This window comes from Schistocerca nitens, chromosome 1, assembly GCF_023898315.1.
Source record: "Schistocerca nitens isolate TAMUIC-IGC-003100 chromosome 1, iqSchNite1.1, whole genome shotgun sequence".
NCBI classification, from domain to species: Eukaryota; Metazoa; Arthropoda; class Insecta; order Orthoptera; family Acrididae; genus Schistocerca; species Schistocerca nitens.
In genome coordinates this window covers 205,468,893-205,493,518 of record NC_064614.1, presented here as the reverse complement: position 1 = coordinate 205,493,518, position 24,626 = coordinate 205,468,893, and the positions used below count along the sequence as shown (strand labels likewise).

The window sequence follows — 24,626 nt, the reverse complement described above, 5'->3', positions numbered from 1 at the left end:
CAAAACGATGAAAGTGTCAGTCGTGGTCACGACAGTGTTCTGTGTAGCTGTGAGTGCGTTATGTCGAAGATAAGTGAATTCGAACGTGGTCAAATTGTTGGTGTTCGTATGGTGGGTGCCTTCTTGTCCGTAGTAGCCAAACTGTTGTGTCAAGAGGCGCCGTATGGAAGAGTAATACCATAGGCCTATACAGGACAAGCGGAGAAACATCATTCGCCAAGTCACAATGCGGGGGAAGTGTGTGTTGAGCGCTCGTGACAGGCGGTAATTGAAGGGAATTTTGGCGAAAAGTAAGAGGAACATGGTGAGAGTTCGGTGACGATTTCGTCAACCATATCGCGGTATTCCATGGGCACCATGATTACTGTTCATGGTCGCATTACTGCCAACTATTACAATTTTGGGTGATCAGGTCCATCCCACGATAAAAAAATTTGTTCCATAATGATGTTGTTCTGCAAGACGACGAGCCACTGATTCACACAGCTCGCAGCGTCCACAACTAGTTTTGTGAGCACGACGATGAAATGTCACACTCCTAGGCCTTCACTGTTACCAGACGTCAATATTGTTGGGTCTTTGTGATTAACTTTGGAGAGAAGGGATCGTGATCGCTTTCCGCCTCCATCACCATTACCTGAACTTCCACTGTTTAGCTGGAAGAATGGTACAAGATTCCCTTACAAAACATGCAGGACCTGTACTTATCCGTTCCCATACGACTGGAAGTTGTTTTTAATGCTAACAAGTTTTCTACAGCGTATTAGCATGCTAATGTGTTGTTTCCTTTTTGTGTTTGTGTGTGTGTGTGTATGTGTGTGTGTGTGTGCTTCCCCATTTTTCTCCAAACCCCGTAGGAAAAAATTTTACTGCAAGGACCTTTTTTCTTTTAGTACGTATGGCAAGATGTGATACATTTAGCTCATTCTGAATCCTGTGCACACATATAGTGCAGCTCATTTATTCTACAGCTTAAGTCACCTGAAGAATTAGGATAGACCGTGCGTCTGAAGATTTCGCCTGATGTAAGTGCTTTCTATGTTAGTAGGAAGACAGAAGAGTAAACCAAGCTGCCAAAGGATGTATTCACATACTTGGAAAAAGAGTTGAAACCTTGCAAAAGGAAATCAACATGAGGTCCTCTATCTCAAAGGTTACTGTTAACGGCACAAAGATGCTCTGTAGAGGTGAATGTACAACAGCAGTGTTATTACAGAGATCAAGAATGCTCACTCTTAATCAAAATATGTCCTGATTTGAAACTTCCTGGCAAATTCAAACAATGTGGCGGATCGGAACTCCAATCCGGAAGCTTTGCCTTTCACGGGCCAACGCTTTGTCGTCTGAGTAGCGCGTGGATAGCTCAGACGGCAGATATTTTGCCCGCGAAAGGCAAAGGTTCCGGGTTCGATTCCTGATCCGCCACGCAAATTTAAACTGACAGGAAGTTTCAAGAAATGGCTATATTGGTGTGCCTTACCCATTTGTTAACTCTTGTGACATATTATGAGACCTCTAAAACTGTGATCATCTACGATTAACGTTTATAGTAAACTGAGTAGTATACGTATTGTATCATTACTGGCCTGTTTCTGTTACTCTTGACTGTCACGTATGCCTCGTATTATGGGTAACACTGACTTGCATGAAAATAAAGGGCTCGATATTTGGTTGAGCACTCTCCCCAAATTGTGCAGTCCTGTGCTTATGTGTCAGTTTATTTCCTGACCTACAAGTAGTGTAACTAGCGTTCGGCAAAAGACTGGGAATAAAGTATGAAATTTCGAAACGATAGAAGGGTCCACATTAAAAAAGAAAAAAAAGAGAAATGCATAAGTCTGTAACGGCGCAAATATGTTTTCACACGAAAGGAAAACACGGTAATAAGAGAAAAGGGAATGAAGGTTAGAACTTAAAGCTTCCTCGTAGTGAAGGTCGTTACTAGTCGAACACTGGATGAACCTGAAAGATAATAGAAGGAATCGACCGCGGCCTTTTCAAAATGAGCCTCCAGGCACTCGCCTGAAATAATTTAGCGAAATTGCGTCAAGCCTAAAGCAGGATGGCAGAATCGAGAATTTAACTCCGCTACGAGAAGTAAACCACTGTCTTTATCACTGCATCGTCTCAAAATAAATTTTCAACTTTTCAATGGTTCTTGCATTACTGAAGCACAATACACTTCTTAGACTGATTAATCATCAGATGACGGATGACCATGTAGTTACAACGTTTAATATTATTGAATTATCACAAAAAATTAAATAGCAATGTTTGTATTTAAACTGACTTTGGGGGTTTGGTGCTTGATTAATATTACATGACCATAAAAGTAATCTATATAATTACATCATCAAAGCTATTGATTGAAAATCTTGGATGTAGGTCGAACCAGCATCTGTTACTGTGCTATCAAAGACTAATTCTCACGTTTTCTTGTTGTTGAATGAAGTACCGGTCCAATCTGGACTGCTTAAAAGTTTCCACGTTGCTGTCTCTACTGTTTTCGACATCTGCTCTCCAGCCAACGGAATATCAATACCCTTTGTGCTTGTCTCTCGTCAACAACCCTGTCAACATTGCCTCACCTCATCCAAGTACGCAGTACGTTATACAAACCACCCACGTTGCTTCAGAAGGGGATTCCACTACAAATTATACTTGCTTCTGTAATTGTTCCACATTTCGCACAAATTGTACGAATATCCAAGTACTGCTCTGTATCATTTCACAATGACGTACTTACGCCAATTTTTCCTTTCTTGACGGAGAATCAGATAGTTAATTCTGAGACACCTTGAAGCAAAGTCTATTCAATGAGCTTCAATGACCTTTCATTAGAGACAGAGTTCGGCTTAGTGGACTAGTCGTAAAGAGCACGCCTGCAAACGGAAAGGTCGTGGGACCGAATCGTGGTAAGATTACTGACTTTTTTGTCTCCCTTTGATCGAGCCTTCACCTCTCAATGACGTGAAGATTCGCCACGAATGAAACGTGGTTGGGTTTCCGCATTAGCCTGTAGTTTCCCATCCCCTGACGTGGGCAGCTGTAGAAGGGTTAAAATATCCTAATGGGTTTGTTACTCAGGTAACATCCAATGCCTAGTCCACGTTGGAAGACACTGAGGTCTCCTGATCGACCCACACTGCTATGACTGCTTCTTTACTGACAACACAATACTCCCCGCTTCGTGTCATTCGGCCAGTGGATTGGCGCAGTGGTGTAAACACTGTACACGCATTCGGTAGGATGACGGTTCAAGTCTGCCTTCGTGATTTCCTTTATATTGGCGGGTCCGCTTCTCGTGACACACAGCGATCAATTCCGTGTAACATAGAGATGTCCAAATCAGATAGTTTACCTCATCTGTGATGTTACCATCTTATGCTTCAGTTGATTAGCCTCAAGTTCATATCAAACAAAGTGCTTTAGTTTTATTTCTGAAGCCTTCGACTATATAGAGTCGGTAAATTTATCAGTGAAATGTCAGACATGTTTTAGAAAGTTGAGCTTTCGTCTACGACTGTACATTTAGCTTCGTTCAGTGCTTTCTGCACTGACTGTACTGCGTTGTTTCTTCAGTATCGATTAGACACTGTATTGCTTTCAATAAATGTTATGTTGCTATATTCCTGGTACGCGAATCTTTCGTACCGTAGATGACTACTCAAAAAATTGGAAACGTTCTGCTTCTTTTGGCTTTGGTACTTCAGTTCGTTGCTTTCTTGGACGCCTGGCTGTTGGCAAGGCTCTCATTTTTTGTGAGATTGTCTGCATCGGTGTAGTCTATTATTCTTGGCGTTAAGTTTCCGTTTCGCTATTTTACAGATGTATATTTTTAAAACTCCCCTGCAAATTTTCTACCGTGACATTAGCAGTATTTCTGTACTCTGCAGATTCACTTGTGTAATAGTGCAAGATTAGTAATGTACCATCTGTTAAGGATTTTCCTTTAAATTTCTCGAGACGCTTCATTTGCGAATGTAGCATAGAAGTAAAAACAGCTTATATGCCTCTATGGAAGCAACTGTTACTTAATATTATGTCCACTATCCCTATGGAAGCAGTATTTAGGACAGTGTAGGATATACCTCGATTTCTTACTGAAAATACACTCCTGGAAATTGAAATAAGAACACCGTGAATTCATTGTCCCAGGAAGGGGAAACTTTATTGACACATTCCTGGGGTCAGATACAACACATGATCACACTGACAGAACCACAGGCACATAGACACAGGCAACAGAGCATGCACAATGTCGGCACTAGTACAGTGTACATCCACCTTTCGCAGCAATGCAGGCTGCTATTCTCCCATGGAGACGATCGTAGAGATGCTGGATGTAGTCCTGTGGAACGGCTTGCCATGCCATTTCCACCTGGCGCCTCAGTTGGACCAGCGTTCGTGCTGGACGTGCAGACCGCGTGAGACGACGCTTCATCCAGTCCCAAACATGCTCAATGGGGGACAGATCCGGAGATCTTGCTGGCCAGGGTAGTTGACTTACACCTTCTAGAGCACGTTGGGTGGCACGGGATACATGCGGACGTGCATTGTCCTGTTGGAACAGCAAGTTCCCTTGCCGGTCTAGGAATGGTAGAACGATGGGTTCGATGACGGTTTGGATGTACCGTGCACTATTCAGTGTCCCCTCGACGATCACCAGTGGTGTACGGCCAGTGTAGGAGATCGCTCCCCACACCATGATGCCGGGTGTTGGCCCTGTGTGCCTCGGTCGTATGCAGTCCTGATTGTGGCGCTCACCTGCACGGCGCCAAACACGCATACGACCATCATTGGCACCAAGGCAGAAGCGACTCTCATCGCTGAAGACGACACGTCTCCATTCGTCCCTCCATTCACGCCTGTCGCGACACCACCGGAGGCGGGCTGCACGATGTTGGGGCGTGAGCGGAAGACGGCCTAACGGTGTGCGGGACCGTAGCCCAGCTTCATGGAGACGGTTGCGAATGGTCCTCGCCGATACCCCAGGAGCAACAGTGTCCCTAATTTGCTGGGAAGTGGCGGTGCGGTCCCCTACGGCACTGCGTAGGATCCTACGGTCTTGGCGTGCATCCGTGCGTCGCTGCGGTCCGGTCCCAGGTCGACGGGCACGTGCACCTTCCGCCGACCACTGGCGACAACATCGATGTACTGTGGAGACCTCACGCCCCACGTGTTGAGCAATTCGGCGGTACGTCCACCCGGCCTCCCACATGCCCACTATACGCCCTCGCTCAAAGTCCGTGAACTGCACATACGGTTCACGTCCACGCTGTCGCGGCATGCTACCAGTGTTAAAGACTGTGCTGGAGCTCCGTATGCCACGGCAAACTGGCTGACACTGACGGCGGCGGTGCACAAATGCTGCGCAGCTAGCGCCATTCGACGGCCAACACCGCGGTTCCTGGTGTGTCCGCTGTGCCGTGCGTGTGATCATTGCTTGTACAGCCCTCTCGCAGTGTCCGGAGCAAGTATGGTGGGTCTGACACACCGGTGTCAATGTGTTCTTTTTTCCATTTCCAGGAGTGTATTTTGGTACTTAATTTCTCAGTAGATATTTGCGAGATAGCACATGTCTTTCCCTAACCACCTTTCACTTCGGAAGCTTCTATACCTCTGTGACACCCTCTGATGAATTAAAAGAACTTGTGATTAACTTCCATTTTAGCAAACTAGCAATTACGTGACAGTTTCAGTCATTTCTTATTTGCTCTTTTCATCCAGTATTCTGTCGTGTGTTATTCGATTTTGAAATAACGATGACTGCACACTTTTGCAAACAAATGTGTTTTTTCTATAAATCGAAACATGCTTAGGCCCGTTTGTGTCTTTGTATTTCTGAAGCACAACAATATCACCAAAATGTCCTGTGACCCAACTACAAGGTACCAGGGAAACATTTAACCAACACTGAAAAACATCAACAATACAATCACAAAGGGCCAGATAAAAACAATGGCACGCAAAAATCCAAAAGCACCTACTCTAAATTCCTTAAAGAATGTTCACAAACAAAATATGTCCAGATGACCAGTCATTTACTTCAGAAAGGCTCTGTCTTATCACCTATCCCAGCACACGTATACATCACTAAAGAAAACACACATTTCTGAAAACAGTAGGAACCTAGAAAAATCAAAGGAATTGGTACATAGGTCCAAGAGGATAGACTTTCCAAATACATCAAGCCTTACATCGTTTGATGTCACATTCATGTACACTTGCATTCCAGCAGACGAAAAAATCAACATCATCACACAAGGACTAAAACAATAAAGCAATACACCAGACACACACACAGACATTAAAGGAATACCAACCACTCTAAGAACTATAACAGCATAAAATCAGTTGATATTCAATAAGTAATTTTATTCCCAATGTCAAGAACAGACAATGGGATCACCGATTAGTGGGCTCTTAGCCAACATATTCATGAACCTCATAATAAAGCAAAACAGAACAATTCGTACTTATATACTGGTACTGTTATGTTGATGACATAATACACCTGATTGAAAAACCACATACACACATAAAACACTTACATAATGAACGAAACAATTTACACACGAACATTCATTTCACATTAAAAACAGAACAGACAATGCACTAAATTTTGTCGATCTAATGATAAGAAAAATCAACACACATTATTTGCAATATACACTAAACCTACAAGCACAAGCAGAACAATCCACAGCTGCTCCATCACCCCTGGAAACATAATGAAGCAAGCTCAAAATGCATCCTCCACAAATTAAACAGAAAACACAAAAGCAAACATAACAACATACAGAAGTTAAATACACTAAAGCAAATAGCACTGGAAAATGGTTACGATACAGATATGATACAGAAACGAAACCAAAAACTATGTAAACTAACATGGAATGAACATACAACATACACAAATGAGCTTTCGACGCAACACAAACGAACACAACATAGAGACAGTGGCCACCCACAAGATAAAACAGTGAAGCACCCACACACAAAAGCAAAATAGCAATAATAAAATATTTCACAGAATAGGCAACATTTAAATAAACAGAGATCTCAGATAGGGTAAAAGAAAACAACAGAACACATGACATCTCAGAACACAGGAAACACCTACAGATCAATTCAACAGAGAGGGTGTAAGCGAATTTACATGAAATTATTGTCAGTATACGTAGGGAAAACATGTAGCAACTTTAAAACAAGATATTCAGAACACCTATGAGTTCTCACAAGTAAGTGGTCCCACAGCAGATTCACTGACCACTTAATAGCCCATAACCATTACACAACTAAAACAGAAACAAACTTACAGCTACAAAAAACCCAGCCACAGCCTAAACCGTAAACAAACTAAAGACGACACAAACAGATAAACACACATACATGCGCACGCTCTCTCTCTCTCGCACACACACACACACACACACACACACACACACACACACACACACACACACACACACAAATTTGGTTCCAAAATGATACGCGAACAAGTCAACAACAACAGGGATTGGGCACAAAGAAGCAGCATAAACGCGGTGTTTTGTGAACTGAAAAAGAGTTACCTGCGAGTGAAGTTACTCAGATTCATGTATTGCGTGTCTCTGTTCATCTTAACAACAGATGAGAATGGATATTTTGAAATTAGCTTTAAATAGTCGCAAGATATAATCGCGAAATATTTTCACAAAGCAAAATTACTTTTATAGATACTGTAATTTCTTAAATCGTCAACCAAACCCACAATGGCATTATTTAAATGCAGATGAGAAGCTACCAATAAACAAAAATTTACAGAGAGTCTTACACAACCCAGCAATACAACAAAAATTTAGATAGTAAGAACAACAGATAAAAGCTGTTTTAGGCCTAATTACGTCAGAATAATTGTCACTTAAAACGCACAGGGAACTGAATAATGAGAACCCACTGCTATGGGCACAAAGCTGCTAAAGCATGTTTGGGTTTATATAAAAAATGGTTGCTCGCTTAACAGGCAGATGCTAAATACAGTAATTTTTTCATCCTTTAATCACAGTTCTTTCCACTTTCTTCAGATCACCTCACACCTGTTATCTTAGTGCTTCTGCTTTAGAATCTTTTAAATTTAACATTTTTCTTCCTGAAAAATCTCTTTCTCCTGCTTCTTCCGCTTTAATGTTGTGCATTTCTCTTGGATCCAGCTAGTTTTAAATTTCTTTTCTTAAAGATACATGAAGATGTATTCTGTCATACTATTTTCATTCATCCAGAATAAATGACCCAAAAACATCAGTCTTTCTTTTCTTAACGTTTCTGGTACTTTTTCTATATTTTCATAGTTTTCATCACTGATTTCTAATTTCCAGTCTTAGTTGCTTATTATTGCACTTAGAATTTTCTTCATGATACTTCTCTTAAATATTTCTGGTTTGTCTAATTAACAGTTCAGTGCTAGGCATTCACCTGCGTAAAGGCATTCTGGTTGCGTTACAGTGTTTTAGTGTATTACGAGGGCTGGAACATAAATAGTGTCAACTATTTATTCACAACCGATACAAAAGAGTTACATGTTTGCATCTGTTATTGTCCTTCAAAGTAGTCACCAGCGTTGTGTAGAACCCGTTGCCAGCGATGTGGAAGGCGTAGTATACCGTTAGCAGAGCCTGTTCTGTTTATGGTGCCAATGGAGCGGTCTACTGCCTATCGAATCTCTGGAACAGTTCTGATGCGAATGCCACGAAGTGGTTCCTTCATCTTCGGAATCAAATCAAAGTCACAAGGACTTCAGTCGTATTACTGTTCATTTTTGGAGCATCACCTACGACCAGCTTTGCGAAAGGAGCGGCGACACTTTCTGCACAACCCACCCATCATTTTGCACGACAATGCGCGGGCGCATACAGCCAAAGCTGTGGCTGCTCTGTTCGGTCGATGGAACTGGAAAGTACTGTTCAAATGGTTCAAATGGCTCTGAGCACTATGGGACTTAACATCTGTGGTCGTCAGTCTCCTAGAACTTAGAACTACTTAAACCTAACTAACCTAAGGACATCACACACATCCATGCTGGAAAGTACTGTACCATCCACCATACTCCTCGGACTTAAGTCCTTGTGACTCTGATTTGATTGCAAAGATGAAGCGACCACTTCGTGGCATTCGCTTCAGTACTGTTCCAGAGATTCGACAGGCAGTAGACCTCTCCATTCGAACCATCAACAGAACGGGCTCTGCTAACGATGTACTATGCCTTCCACATCGCTGGCAACGAGTTCTACACAGCGCTGGTGACTACTCTGAAGGACAGCAACAGGTGCAAACATGTAACTCTTTTGTATCGGTTGTGAATAAATAGTTGCCACTATTTAAGTTCCAACCCTCGTATTTTTACATCTCATGATATGCTCTCTTCATTGTGAAATTTTTTGTTATTCCATATGCACTTCATATGTTTCTCTTCATATCTGACCAGAAAAATTTTGATGCGTTTTTTACGTTGGTGATGAAATGGTTTCCGCTGCAAGAACTGTTAAACCTCCTCTAGTAACAGATTGTTTCAAGACGTTAAATTATTATTCTGTATCCAAAGGATTTTCAGATACTACAGCAAAATCGTGTGCAGTCATATTTTCAATGGACTATTTCTTCCTTCCCAGTTTTACTGATATTCTTTTACTTTTTCATTCCAAATTCTTACTACTTTTTTCTAATTCGCAGTGGAAGAATATTTAGAAATTACGCACACAAACGTTACTTTTGAGACTGTCTGTAAGAGTATTATGGATCTGCTAATTTAGTTTTAACACAAAATTGTCGGATTACTTTGCACAGAGTTTGCTTGTCAACAGAGTCAAATACGCTCTTGATGTGTACAAATATTATAGCTGCGCCTTTAGACTTAAAGTAGTCTGTAACGGATTATAAATGCAAATTGAATAGCGGTTCTGCCTTTTTTAAAACCTTCCTTGATATTTCTTTGGTTGTCGATCGAGAGGTTTCTTTTCTTTCAGTTCTGTTCAGTAGAGTTATTGAAAGTACATTAAATACTCAAGTTGTAAGAGAGATATTCTTCGGTAGTACTTGACATCTTTTTAGTCACATTTTGTACAGTGAGGAGTTATTAGGTCGACTGCCCATTTTTCTGTACTCTTCTGATTTCTACATCTCTTCAAAACACATTTGCAAATCCTTTAAAGTCTATGTTCGTGACCAGTACAGCTGTTACGGAATCTTCCCCAATGGCTTTGCTGTTTTACGTAATTTTAATTGTTTCTCTAATTTGTTTGGTTACTGAGACGAGTAAAAATTTTATTTTCTTGTGCTGGTATTATTTACTAAGTAATTAAAAGCCACAGTTAATAAAATGCCTATTTTACGGATTGAGGATCAAAATTTCAAGCCATTAACTGTCATTTTTCTGAGTATCAGATAAGCGAGTTAAAACTCCAGGTTCTTATTATTCATTTCTTACCTGCTATGACGTTGGCAGAGTCGAATATTCCAGAAGCAAAATCGCCACCCTGAAAAACGAAAAATATTGCAGTGAAAATTTCATCTCAACATTACTTCAGTTTCTAACTTAAAATTATTATAAACAGTTATTTATAATCAGGAAGAGACATATTTTATGTTTAAATAACGGAAAACGTTTGTGCAAGAGGAGCTGGCAAGAAACTGGATATTTTCTGTGATCCTAGTACGCTATCAACCAGAAATATTTCACTCCAAAAAGTTGAAATGATTCTCTTTGCCACATATAAGCAATGATACTGGGGCCAGAGTTTTATGTTTGCGAAAAGAGAGGTTCATATCCTATCTGATTGCTCTATTTAAATATTCTATTTTTGCCGAAACGGGTGATGATGAACGCCAGGACGAGTCCTTCAGTAATATTAAAACCAATTCCCATTCTATGCTGGGAAGAAAGCAGCTTTTGTTTCCACTATAGCGAGCTTTCTATCAACTGGACAATAAAAGCTGACTGATTCAATCTTATGACTGATCTTGTGCGACCCGCCACTAATTCCTCCCCTGTGCTAGCCAGCCTCTTCACCTTAGAATAGCATTTGCAACTTACGTCTCAATTATTTGCTGGATGTGTTCTGATTTGTTTTCCTCTACAGTTTTTACCGTCTACAGCTCCCTTTAGAACCACGAAAGTTATTCCCTGATGTCATAACAGCATCCTGTCCCTTCTTCTAGTCACTGTTTTCGCTATATTCCTTTCCTTGCCGATTCTCCGGAGAACCTCCTCATTCCTTACCTTATCAGTCACCTAATTTTCAACATCCTTCAGTAGCACCACGTCTCAACTGCTTCGATTCTCTTGTATTCTGGTTTCCCTACAGTCCATGTTCCACCACCATACAATGCTGTGCATTAAATTAAGGACTGTGTTTGATACGAGCAGACTTATCTTGACCAGGAATGCGGTTTTTGCGGTGCTAGTCTTCTTTTTATGTCCTCCTTGCCCCGTCTATCACGGGTTATTTTTCTGCCTGGGTAGCAGAATGCCTTAACTTCATCGACTTCGTGATCAGCAATCCTGATGTTAAGTTTCTCACTGTTCTCATTTCTGCTACTCCTCAATATTTTCGTCTTTCTTTGATTTACTCCCAATCCATATTCTGTACTCATTAGACTGTTCATACTATTCAGCATATCCTGTAACTCTACTTGACTTTCGCTGAGCATAACAACGCCATCAGCGAATCATTGATATCCGTTCACCTAGAATTGTAATTCAACTCCTGTAACTTCCTTTTATTTCCATCAATGCTTTTTCGATGTATGGATTAAACTATAAGGACGAAAGACTACATCCCTGTCTAACACTCTTTTTAATCCAAGCACTTCGTTCCCCGTCTTCCACTCTTATTGTTCCCCCTTCGCTCTTGTCCATATTGTACATTACTCGTCTTTCCCTATACTTCACGCGTGTTTTTCTCAGAATTTCAAACATCTTGAACCATTTGACATTGTCGAACGCTTTTTCCAGGTCGACAAATTATATGAACGTGTCTTTATTTTTCTTCAGCCACAACGTCAGAACTGACTCTTTACCTTTCTTAAGGCCAAACAGATCATCACCTAACACATACTCAGTTTTCTTTTCTATTCTTCTGTGGATTATTCTTGTAAGGAACTTGGATGCATGAGCTGTTAAGCTCATTGTTAGATATTGTCGCACTTGTCGGCTCTTGCAGACTTCTGAATTGTGTGGATGATATTTTTCCGAAACTCATGTGGTACACCGCCAGACTCATATAGTCTACATACGAACACGAATAGTCGTTTTGTTGTCACTTCCTCCAATAATTCTGATGGACTATCACCAATACCTTCTGCCTCATTCGATCTTAATGCTTCCAAAGCTGTTTTAAATTTTGATTTTAATACAGAATCCTCTCTCTCTTCCCTTGACTTCTGTTTCTGTTTCTATCATGTCATCAGATAAGTCATCCCCCTCACATGTTCACTGTTCTGGCATTAAACTGATTCGAGTCATTCTGTTGGCCATGTTGTTTGTTATTTGGACGCTAAGCTGATTCAGGTCGTTCTACTGGCCGTGTTGTTTGTTATTTTGACGGTAAACTGTTCGGGTCTTCTACTGGCCGTGTCTGGCCGATGCCTTTGAGTGGATCAGCAGCCTGGCGATAAGAATCTGAGAAAAATACTCATGTAATGGTAAAAGGCTATCAGTTTCAGTAGGCCTATGTGTTCTATTATTATTAAAATTTAAGTGTATGTTGTGTCCTGTATTTAAGTGCCTCTTAATATTTATCTTCTTTTTATATCTACTAGCGGGCCAATGTACTCATTTGTATAACCTCATGTTTCTAATATATTCAGTAGCTGCGTGATTTAATTTTTGCTGTGTGTATACGTCTTAGAATATGTCATTAAACTTTTTGGGGCTTCGGCCGAAATTGAACCGTTTCATAATTCTCTAATTTTTATCCTTCAGCACCCTCGCTTGCCTGCGATTTCGTCGCTCGTTAATGTACTTGGTTAAACCCTGAGTCTGCAACACAGAAGTGTACATGTTTAATTTTCCGCTTCATATGATTATGCATATTACTGCAAAGGGCTGCTTCACAACCATATGTGTAAAGTCAAAAATCAAAAGTCTGCTTCACATACGCATACATTAGTTTAAATTCTCTTGTGCCTATGATTATGTCTACTAGTGATACAGACATTTCTCTTTAGTTCTTTAACAGTTCTGTACGTAAATTTACAATTTTGTCCGTCAGTTTTATTTTAAAATCCGCTTTTTATGTTATTGAGTTTGTTGGTGTTAAAGCCTGCTTCACAGACGTGTACATTATTTTATATGCTCATCAAATAGCAACTCATTTTGGCTGCTTCACAGCCGGATATGTAAAATTTTAATACTAATTTATCCCATTCGGGGTCTATTTTATTTTTTACAAGAATCTGCTCACAGAACGGTACGTTAACTCACATTTCTGCTTTCCCTGAATGTCCAAACGAGTTGGATAACATTAATTTGCTTACCTTATCAGCTGTGTACGGAAATTTTTAAAACAAATTTTGGTATTTACAAATGCTACTGTCTACGCTCTATCCTGCCGGCTTCATAGACGTGTGTATAATTTCCTGTATCAGCTAATTTTGATAAATTTTGGATATTTCTCAGAACCTAACGTTTTGTTTTCAGACTTAGTCTCTGTGGTGAGCTAGTATCACTTGCTTCTATAATTAAAAATCGCCCTTAGGGGTAAATAAATAAACAAATTTACTTCTAATATTATTTTATTTTCACTCAGCACTTTACTACTCCCACATCATAGCTTCCTACCAGCGAGTTTATTTAACAAAAAAGAAACTACTGTAATATAATCACGTAATTTTAATCCAGAACTTCTTATTTATAAACGTGGTCTTCACATTTAGTAATAAGCGTACTGGTAATTACAGAAGGGAGAGGGAGAAAAATAATTGCTGATGGTGCTGTTTGTGTACTCCTTACTGTAATATTGTGAGATATAACATTTTTGCAAGTGCAGACGTATACTCTTAAATAATTATGAATTTTTTGAGAAACACAATTTCCTGGCATATTTCTCGGGAAGTTAGTTACAAACCGAACTCCAATGGATCCACGACCATTCAGGGGTCCAGATGGCTCTGAGCACTGTGGGACTTAACTTCTGAGTTCATCAGTCCCCTAGAACTTAGAACTACTTAAACCTAACCTAAGGACATCACACACACCCATGCCCGAGGCAGGATTCGATTCTGCGACCGTAGCGATCGCGCGGTTCCAGACTGTAGCGCCTAGAACCGCTCGGCCACCCCGGCCGGCACGACCATTCACTCAGATATAAACATATTTTGTCCCACACAGGTCGATGGTAGACAGATTCGATTGTCAAGTACCATGCGTGCTAGGTGAGTGAATGTGATACTAGCCTGCCCGTAGCCGTCGGTCATTGGGCATAACGTGGTTGAAATGACCAGGGAAAGTATCCCGTGATGCCGTTTCAGCTGACAGTGTCCTCACCGCAGCGGGTTGAAACTCAATGAAACGTTATATCGATAGGTGACGTTACTGCCCAGGTTTCAACAAGTTTGTGGGGTGCCGAAAATCCGCGTTCGCGTCGACTGCGCCGGCCACACTGCATTGTAGTGAGGACTGGGTGTGCTAATTATTGTTACAGCGTGCGGTGATGTACAAAAGAATTTACGTGTGTTCTGTTTTCTTAACCGTGACTAGATGCGTAAGACGAAAGTAGTTTCTGCCTCACATTGTGTATAATCAGAATACATAGCTCAAATATTATAAGACATCTTGACATTGGTTAACATTATTGAGCAGCAGCATTCAGGTTAGAAATGACTCCCGAAAAAGTCGAGCTCTATTAGCACTTATCTATTAGATTGCGGCCACATAAAACTAGAACTCTGGCTGCTATGCGGTTATCAACAATTGACGGAATTTAATCGGAAGTGTTTAGAGTCTCAACCTTCATTTTTCTTGGCTCTAAAACTGTCCATAAAAGGAAACCGATAGTATAAGGCAATAATATAATTTTTTATCAATAACGGTACAACATGAAATAAAACATGAGTACTGAAAAGAACATGGACTGTAAACGATGTGTTATGTACCTTCTTACATGTTTCAGTTTAGCAACCGTGGCTTTTGCTGTAAAGGCGATTTTGGTGGAAAAAATGTTAGCTTAAGCTTACTTAACGTACTGTATTTTCTTTCGTTAATAGCAGAGATAATAGTGTGAGGTGGACCTAACTTAGATGCTAAGTATTGATCATGAACATGGAATGAAGATAAAACCCGCACACTTCTTGAAGTCAACTACATGATCCACTAGACCTAGCAACGGTTTCACAATAGAATGATTGACTTGTGAATTTTGCCATTACAACTGGTTAGAATTTGGAATCGATAAATAAATAAAAAATGAGCGTATGGCATCGTTGGCCAGGAGGCCCCTATTCGGGGAAGTGCAAGTCTTATTTCATTCGACGCTTTATTGGGCGACTTGCGCGCCAGTGTTGAGGATAAAATGATGATGAGGACAACACAACAGCCAGCCCTCGAACGGAGAAAATCTCTAACCCGGCCGGGAATCGAACCCGGGCCCGCTTGCATGGGAGGTGAGCATGTTGCCACCCAGCTAAGCAGGCGGACATGGATAAATAAAATACATGGAACAAAAATGAGCTTCACTGTTAATAACTTAACCTGATACTGGAAAATGTATAAGCTAATTATCGTGTAAAAAGATATGCAACAGAATTCTAATAACCCAAAGACGCTTGCGGACAATAAGCACAGACTGCACCGCAACTCTTTCTACCCATACATTCATTATAATTGTAAATACACTGCCTCACTAAAAAGCGAATCACGCAAAATGGCAGGAAGAAAATGAATGAAACTTCACTGGTTGAAAGGATACGTGATGTTATTGCCGCGATTACAACATAGAGTCCATTTACAAAGAAGTTTTCAGTATTTGGTCACTTACCAGTATGAATTTGCACTACTTATGGTCTGGACGAATGCACTGATTCGATTGGAGAGGGTGTCATAATGTCCTCATGAGGAAAACTGACCCACAATTGTTGTAAATGGTCCTCAATATCCTGAATACTGCTATGGAGTTGATTTCGAGCTGATCCTCCACATGTTCTGTGGGGGCAGATGTGGCGATTCTGCTTGCCACGGGAGTACCTCACCATGCAGACAGCTCATAGTGTAGCCATGTGTGAATGAGTGCTGTCGCATGAGGGATAGATATCACAGGAGGAAGCAGGATGTCCTTTACCGCTGTATCGTCAGAATTCCCGCAAACACTGTCACCCGTGATATGAAGTCATTCCCGATGGCTCCCCACACCATGAGGAAAACCGCTATGCATCTCCAAAACATTGGAAGAATGGGGTCTCTGCTTAGGTCGCAGTCATACTCTCCGACGATCGTCATCTGGATCACGCAGAACCTAGATTCGCCGCTGAACACAATGCGACGCCATTCATTAGCAGTAAATGCTTCCCAGCCAGAGCACCACTCCAATCCAGCCGTTTCTTTTGTGGTCTTGAATGGTTCAAATGGCTCTGAGCACAATGGGACTTAAAATCTGAGGTCATCTGTCCCCTAGAACTTAGAACTACTTAAACCTAACTAACCTAAGGACATCACACACATCCATGCCCGAGACAGGATTCGAACCTGCGACCGTAGCAGCAGCGCGGTTCCGGACTGAAGTTTGTGGTCTTAACGGCAGCCTGCTCATGAGACGGTAACTACCTATCCCGTTCTCTGCTGGTAGTGCGAGATGGCACAGAATGTTGCTGGAGTCAATTATCTGTTCTCGGGTGGTAGGCGAAGACATACTTTGTGCACAGTACGGTGATTCTCCCTTCTGGTGATTACAGGTTGTAGACTGAAACCATAGCGACTATTATGTCTGACCTTACGTTCCCATGCAGTCTATGATCGAGGCACTGTCACACCCGAACGCACCACAAATCTGTATGTACACGATTCGACCAGCCAGCCAAATGGAGACCCACAATGAAGCCACTCTCAGACTCTGTCAGGTGCTGACAAAGCTATCTCACACGAGTACACGGCATTTCCGTGTCCTTCACAGTGACTACTCAACAACTGATTGTTCATGTCCCTTATATGCCCCACCAGGCCTGGTAACAACACTAAACATGAAGAACATTAACGCATTCTAGTGGCCGTTCTGCCTGTCACAGAGAATTGCAACTGTAATCATTTACATATCCGCCAATAGTGTGTATGTGTACGAAGTTACAATGACCTTAGACCATGTCTTCTTAGTGCTCACTTTTTTGGCAGGCAGTGTATACGTGTATGCCGAAATTAATAAACATAAATTAGTTCATTGTGCATAACAATCCAAATCACACAATTAAGTTAAACGTACTGGAACTTATAAACCATATGAGACATTCTACATCATAGCAAGACATGGCACATAAGGTCAATGGAACATACAAGTAACTATCTGAGTTATGGCGACGGTGTCTCACATTTCGATTCGGTGATACGACTAGTGCCTACGTTACAAGTGATAAACTGTTTTGGAAGCTGGAAGAAATTTCCAAACGGGGCATTTAACTATTACACAAAAGTGTAGGCAGTAGCACTACCTTTATATATAGCAAAGGTATGTCTGGGAATAATTACAGGCTTTGACGTAAGAGATGTTAGTCCTACAAGGACGGATTACACACCCATTCCAACAAATACCACGAAATTAGTGACAGGTGTAGCATGTCGTACGAGCTTGAAGTGGCAATATTTGCAGACAAATTTGAGGAAAACTGAGGCGGATCGTTACTTCTCTTTGCGGATAAAGAATTTAGTGGAACGAAGTTTTTACTCCGCAGCGGAGTGTGCGCTCATATGAAACTTCCTGGCAGATTAAAACTGTGCGTAGAGCACTTGGCCGCGAAAGACAGAGGTCTTGAGTTCGAGTCTCGGTCCGGCACACAGTTTTAATCTGCCAGGAAGTTTCAAATAATTTAGTAGCTTAACATAGTACCTCATGAACTTGACATTTGATTTTTGCACCAGCAATGCAAACACATGGTATACATACGGCGGCATCTTTGTTAATCTTTTCCTCAGTCGGGAGACAACATATACAGGGTGATTGAAAAAGAATACCACAACTTTAGGAATTTAAAACTCTGCAACGACAAAAGGCAGAGCTAAGCACTATCTGTCGGCGAATTAAGGGAGCTATAAAGTTTCATTTAGTTGTACATTTGTTCGCTTGAGGCGCTGTTGACTAGGCGTCAGCGTCAGTTGGTGCTAAGATGGCGACCGCTCAACAGAAAGCTTTTTGTGTTATTGAGTACGGCAGAAGTGAATCGACGACAGTTGTTCAGCGTGCATTTCGAACGAAGTATGGTGTTAAACCTCCTGGTAGGTGGTGTATTAAACGTTGGTATAAACAGTTTACAGGGAGTGGGTGTTTGTGCAAAGGGAAAAGTTCTGGACGGCCGAGAACGAGTGATGAAAATGTAGCACGCATCCAGCAAGCATTTGTTCGCAGCCCAGGAAAATCGACTCGCAGAGCTAGGAGAGAGCTGCAAATTCCACAATCAACTGTATGGAGAGTCCTACGAAAAAGGTTAGATATGAAACCTTATCGTCTGAAATTGGCAGCCCGTGACAGAGCACTTCATCACTGGCCTCCAAGAAGCCCTGATCTTATCCCCTGCGATTTTTTCTAATGGGGGTATGTTAAGGATATGATGTTTCGGCCACCTCTCCCAGCCACCATTGAAGATTTGAAACGAGAAATAACAGCAGCTATCCAAACTGTTACGCCTGATATGCTACAGAGAGTGTGGAACGAGTTGGAGTATCGGGTTGATATTGCTCGAGTGTCTGGAGGGGGCCATATTGAACATCTCTGAACTTGTTTTTGAGTGAAAAAAAAAACCTTTTTAAATACTCTTTGTAATGATGTATAACAGAAGGTTATATTATGTTTCTTTCATTAAATATACATTTTTAAAGTTGTGGTATTCTTTTTGAATCACCCTGTACATTGTCGGAAAAAGAAATTAGTACACTTGGGAAGGAGACGTCTATTTCGATTAGATGACGCATATGCCACCTGGGTGATAGTAGATGCAATACCAAAGTGCCATCTGTGTCCATCCTTTAACAGTAAATGTTCATGGCCAGAAGACTCAGTGAGGTGCAAACATGTGAAGCAAGCAGGCAACCATGCCACAGAGCCGCACTCGTGCTTCTTACAGCTAACTGACCGTAACTGAAAGGGGTCAAATTGTGGCTTTCCTCCGGCCGGGGTGGCCGAGCGGTTCTAATCACTACAGTCTGAAACCGCGCGACCGCTGTGGTTGCAGGTTCGAATTCTGCCTCGGGCATGGATGTGTGTGATGTCCTTAAGCAGTCGGCATACGGACCGTGCATCCGAACGTTGAGCGTTGAGCGTGCCCAGTTTCTGACGTCATAGCGTGGAACAGCACGCTCGTGAGTCTTTCCGAAAGTGCAGAGCAATATCTAGTATGTCAGATATTCTGAGTGTGCGTCTGAGCGTTGACCAATGAGATGGCACAACGCCACCTACGTCACACGCACGCCGTCTCCCTTCAGCACAGAGTAGTGAGGCGCCATACTGGCATTCATTTCGAGTCTATACATGTATATGCCGTTTCTGAGCACCAGCGAAGTGAGAATAACTGGGAACCCCGTTGTTAACTGTGTGATTCGTTCCAATAAAATAATGAGAAACATCATAGTTGTGGCAAAAGAATTATTGTAACGAGCGTATTATGAGAGTAGGCTATTTGAAGACAGCGACACACAGAACATCCATCCAAAACGCATTGTTCTTCGTACAATTTGTTATAATTAAATTTCAATTACTAACATAATTATCTACTATTAACGTTTCTGGCAAGGGGTAACCGAATATGATGAAGATAGAGGATTTTGTTGTATGTTTAGCGTAATGAGTCGCGTCTGTGTCCAGTAATGAATTTTTGTTGGGGCGGTGGTTCGCGTCTGAACAGTTCCAAATTTTGTTTCCCAACATTCGCGTTTTTATTAGGTTCTGATACTTTATTATTAGTTTAATATAAGAATATGCTACAATATTTGATGTTATGTAAATATAAGTTCACCTTTTTATGAGGGGTGACTGTTGGATTGGCTTAATCTACAGGACAGCTTGCGCTACTTGTATAAAGATATTTTGCACCTTTTTCTTTTACGCTTCGTAATTCACATGTTGCAGAGATTCTGCTGCTGGGTAGGAACAGTGATCAAGTAAGACTGACCTTGGGGTTTTACTAAAATGTGGAATGATGAAATAATGTTTATCTTATTCGGAGAAGTATTCTAAATTTGTACCGCACTGTTTGTAACGGAACTTTTATAAGCCTGTGTGCTTATTGATTGGACATGGTACTTTCCTTTTCGTGGACGATGGAGGAAACGTGCTTTTTAATAGAGCTAACGTGGGAATTTTTCGCTCGCCCGTTGAGTGAACAGTGTGATTTACGAACTAGAAGAGTTCCAAGATGGCCGCCGAGTAAGTGACGCCAGAAACCATTTCCAGAAAGTTAAGTGATTTAGACAGGAAGATAATTTAGTTTAACGCCGAAAACAAATTAAGTACGTGCATTAGTGTATCGTTTAGTCTTGCCATTAAAGGTTTGACTTTTCTTTGCGTATTTTTTCAGAAAACACGAAAAGATCGTAACTTCGCGAAGTCGCGCTTAGGCTTAAATTTTGTAAACGTGTTTGTTTATTGTTTCACGGTAATTTAACTAGTTTCTCGGTAACAAATAAGTAAACTAACTTCATTGTTTTAATACAGATTTCAGAAAAACAGCGTAACTTCATATCAGAAACTTACCTATATACATTTGTTTATAGGCCTAATTCTCGTAACGTTTTTGGAGAATCAAAGTTAAAGTACCTCGTTTAATTGTCCTTTTTTTCATTCAATCGAGTGAAATATATAATAAATAGCGTATACCTTCATTGTTTTAATACAGATCTCAGAAAAACAGCGGAATTTTAAATCAGAAACTTGCTTATATACATTTGTGAATAGGCTTAATTCTTGTAACGTCTTTTTTGATTTTCGGTAATTTAATTGATTTATTCTAGCCAAAGTATTATTTTTGCCATGAGTGAGAAGTGCCTGACCTGCCGTAGAATTGTTAGTTCCGGGGTTTGGTGTGATGGATGTAGTAGTTTTTTTCACTGGGGGGATTGCAGTGGCATGGGTGTTGGGAAAGTGGATCAGGCTCATCAGTGGTTATGTAGGATTTGCAGCAGAGATAGGAAGATAGTGGAACAGGAGGGGAAAATTGCTGCCCTTCAGGCTGCGCTAGATCAGGCTAGGGAAGATCTGGACAGGTTAAGGAGGGAGAAGGGCAAAGAGAGGTGGGAAGTGGCAACAGGTAGCAGAAGGAACAGGCCTAGAACTAAGTCTGACAGTTTTGTGGTGAATGTCAAAAATAAGTTTGACCTGTTGCTTCAGTTAGAAACTGATGAGCCTCAAGCAGAGGTAGGTGTAGACAGGACACAACAAACTTTCAATAGGAAATTGAAAAAGAATGTAGGAAAGTCATCTAAAAGGAAGAAAGTTTTGTTGTTAGGCAGTTCTCATGCCAGAGGTGTAGGCCAACTTCTGCAGGAGGAATTAGGACCAGAATACCAGGTCACAAATTTTTTCAAACCAAGTGCTAGTCTGGATCAGGTGACAGAGGATTTAGGTTCACTCTGTAAAGGATTTACCAGGGAAGACACCGTGGTTATTGTGGGAGGGCCAGGGAACAGCATCGACAGAGATCCTGGGTACAGTATAGAGTGTGACCTGGTAAAGATAGCGTCGGCATCGAGACACACCAATGTTGAATTTGTATCTGTCCTGAGACGCCATGACCGGCCTCATTTGAACTCTTCTGTTGGGAGAGTTAATTTGGAGTTGGAACGGCTGCTTGGGTCGGGTGCGGGGGTTCATATTGGTGTGGTTCCTGTTGATTATCTCAGTAGGTGGGACTATACCAGGCACGGCCTACATCTCAACAGGAAAGGGAAGGGGAAACTGGCTGGGGTAATAGCAGGAAATTTAAGGGGGGGAGGCACTGCCATGAATGGTAAAATACCAGTGGTTACAGGTGTTGGAGCAGCACCTTTTTTAGGATAGGTAAGACAGAAAGATGTCAAGTTCTACGAGAGTTCAGGATTGAAACAAATCTTCAGTTTAGGAAAGAAATTAAACAGCACAATTCTAGCACATTGGATCACCAATCACAGCTACCAATTATAAATTTTCACCAATCACCAGAAATTTTATCTCCACCAAGTTGTATCTCAGTCCTAGGTAATTGCATTGATGAATTAAAGTCACCCAACCCAGTTGACATAATCTGCCTCTCTGATCACCATGTGACCACTGGTATAGGAACTAGGCCTAAGCACAATGAGAAACTCAGACAGGAGAGTACTGCAAATGTTAGAATAAGGAAAGGTTCTCATAAAAGTATAATTAAAAATAATGTAAGTATATTTCATCAAAATATTGGGAGTTTAAAGAATAAAGTAGATGAGCTTCTGGTTTGTTTAGAAGATTTAGAAGCTGAGAATGAAATAGATATACTATGCCTGTCTGAGCATCACATTGTTACTGATATGGATAAGGTAAATGTAAGTGGATATAAGCTCTCTGCACATGTAATGAGAGAAAATATGGAGAAAGGAGGAGTTGCCATATATGTCAAAAGTTATCATTGTGCAAAAAGTATATAAACAAAAAAGTTTTGTGTAGAGAAACATATAGAAGCATGTGCCTGTGAGCTTAAATTAAATAAAAGCACATTTATAATTGTAACTGTATATAGGTCCCCATCAGGAAATTTTCATCTATTTCTGAAAAATTTGGACTCCTTGTTGTGCTATCTGTCAGACAAGGGGAAGCAAATTATTATTTGTGGGGACTTCAATGTAGATTCTCTGAAACAGGGTAATAGGAAAAATGACCTTGAAGTATTACTCGGTTCTTTCAATTTGACGCCCGTTATTGATTTTCCTACTCGGGTGGTAAAGGATAGCAGCTCACTGATAGATAACTTCTTTATAGACCAAGATAAGTTTAACCAGATAAATGCTCAGCCTGTTGAGAATGGTCTTTCTGATCATGGTGCACAGCTAGTTACAATATATGACATAGCTCCATTCAGCAATACTAAACAGTCCTCCAAAGTAGTACGTCCAGTCAACGATTTAACAATTGCAAATTTCAGGGAAAGCCTACAGCAGTTAGACTGGGATGAGGTGTACCGTGAACCTGATGCCAATTTAAAATATAATTTATTTCATGACATTTTTGTAAATGCATTTGAAAACTGCTTCCACAAGAAAATAGTTAAATATACTCGTAGGAAACCTTGTAACAAACCATGGCTTACTAAGGGTATAAAAATATCTTGTAACCGGAAAAGGGAAATGTATCTGACAGCAAGAAAGAGTAGTGACCCAGAAACTATCAAAAATTATAAAAACTACTGTGTTATACTAAGAAAAGTTATTAAAAACTCCAGGAGTATGTGTATCATGTCTGAAATCAGCAACTCTGATAATAAAATTAAAACAATTTGGAATATTATTAAAAGAGAAACAGGTCAACCAAGAGCAGAGGAAGACAGTATTACCATCAAATTGAATGAAAACTTTACGAACAAAAAGTCAGAAGTTGAAAATATTTTTAATAATCATTTTCTAAATGTTGTGGATATAGTAGGATCCAGGTGTTCATTAGAAGATGCTAGGCTGTTAATGGAAGAGGCCATACCTATGCAATTTGATACAATTGAAATCTCACCCACTTCTCCCTCTGAAATTAGGAAAATAATAAACTTGCTTAAAAGCAAAAACTCACATGGAATTGATGGCATTTCCAGCAAAATACTAAAAGCTTGTTCTCAACAGATAAGTAAGATTCTCAGCCACCTGTGTAATAGCTCTCTGGAACGGGGCATTTTCCATGATAGACTGAAATATGCTATTGTTATACCTTTGCATAAAAAGGGGGATAGATCTGATGTCAACAATTACCGTCCAATCTCCCTTCTAACAGCTTTATCCAAAATTTTTGAGAAAGTAATGTATTCAAGAGTAGCTTCACATATCTGTAAAAATGAAGTACTAACAAAATGTCAGTTTGGTTTCCAGAAAGGCTTTTCAACAGAAAATGCCATATATGCTTTCACCAGTCAAATTTTGAATGATCTGAATAACCGAACACCACCCATTGGGATTTTTTGTGATCTCTCAAAGGCTTTTGATTGTGTAAATCATGAAATTCTGCTAGACAAGCTCAAGTATTGTGGCATGAGTGGGACAGTGCACAAATGGTTTAATTCGTACCTAACTGGAAGAGTGCAGAAAGTTGAAATAAGTAGTTCTCGTAACATGCAAAGATCAGCACATTCCTCAAACTGGGGAACTATCAAGAATGGGGTTCCACAAGGGTCAGTCTTGGGTCCTTTGTTGTTCTTATTATATATTAATGACTTGCCATTCTATATTCATGAAGAGGCAAAGTTAGTTC

General features: G+C 40.7%; 1 protein-coding gene across 1 annotated transcript in view; it reads right to left on the bottom strand.

Moving 5' to 3' along the window:
• The window catches only part of LOC126237166 (protein D2-like), an 83,248-nt gene that overhangs the window by 7,244 nt on the left and 51,378 nt on the right, over positions 1–24,626 (bottom strand). The window contains exon 3 of the mRNA XM_049947064.1: positions 10,466–10,514. Coding sequence (XP_049803021.1) covers positions 10,466–10,514 — 49 coding nt within the window. The remainder of the gene's footprint in view (positions 1–10,465; positions 10,515–24,626) is intronic.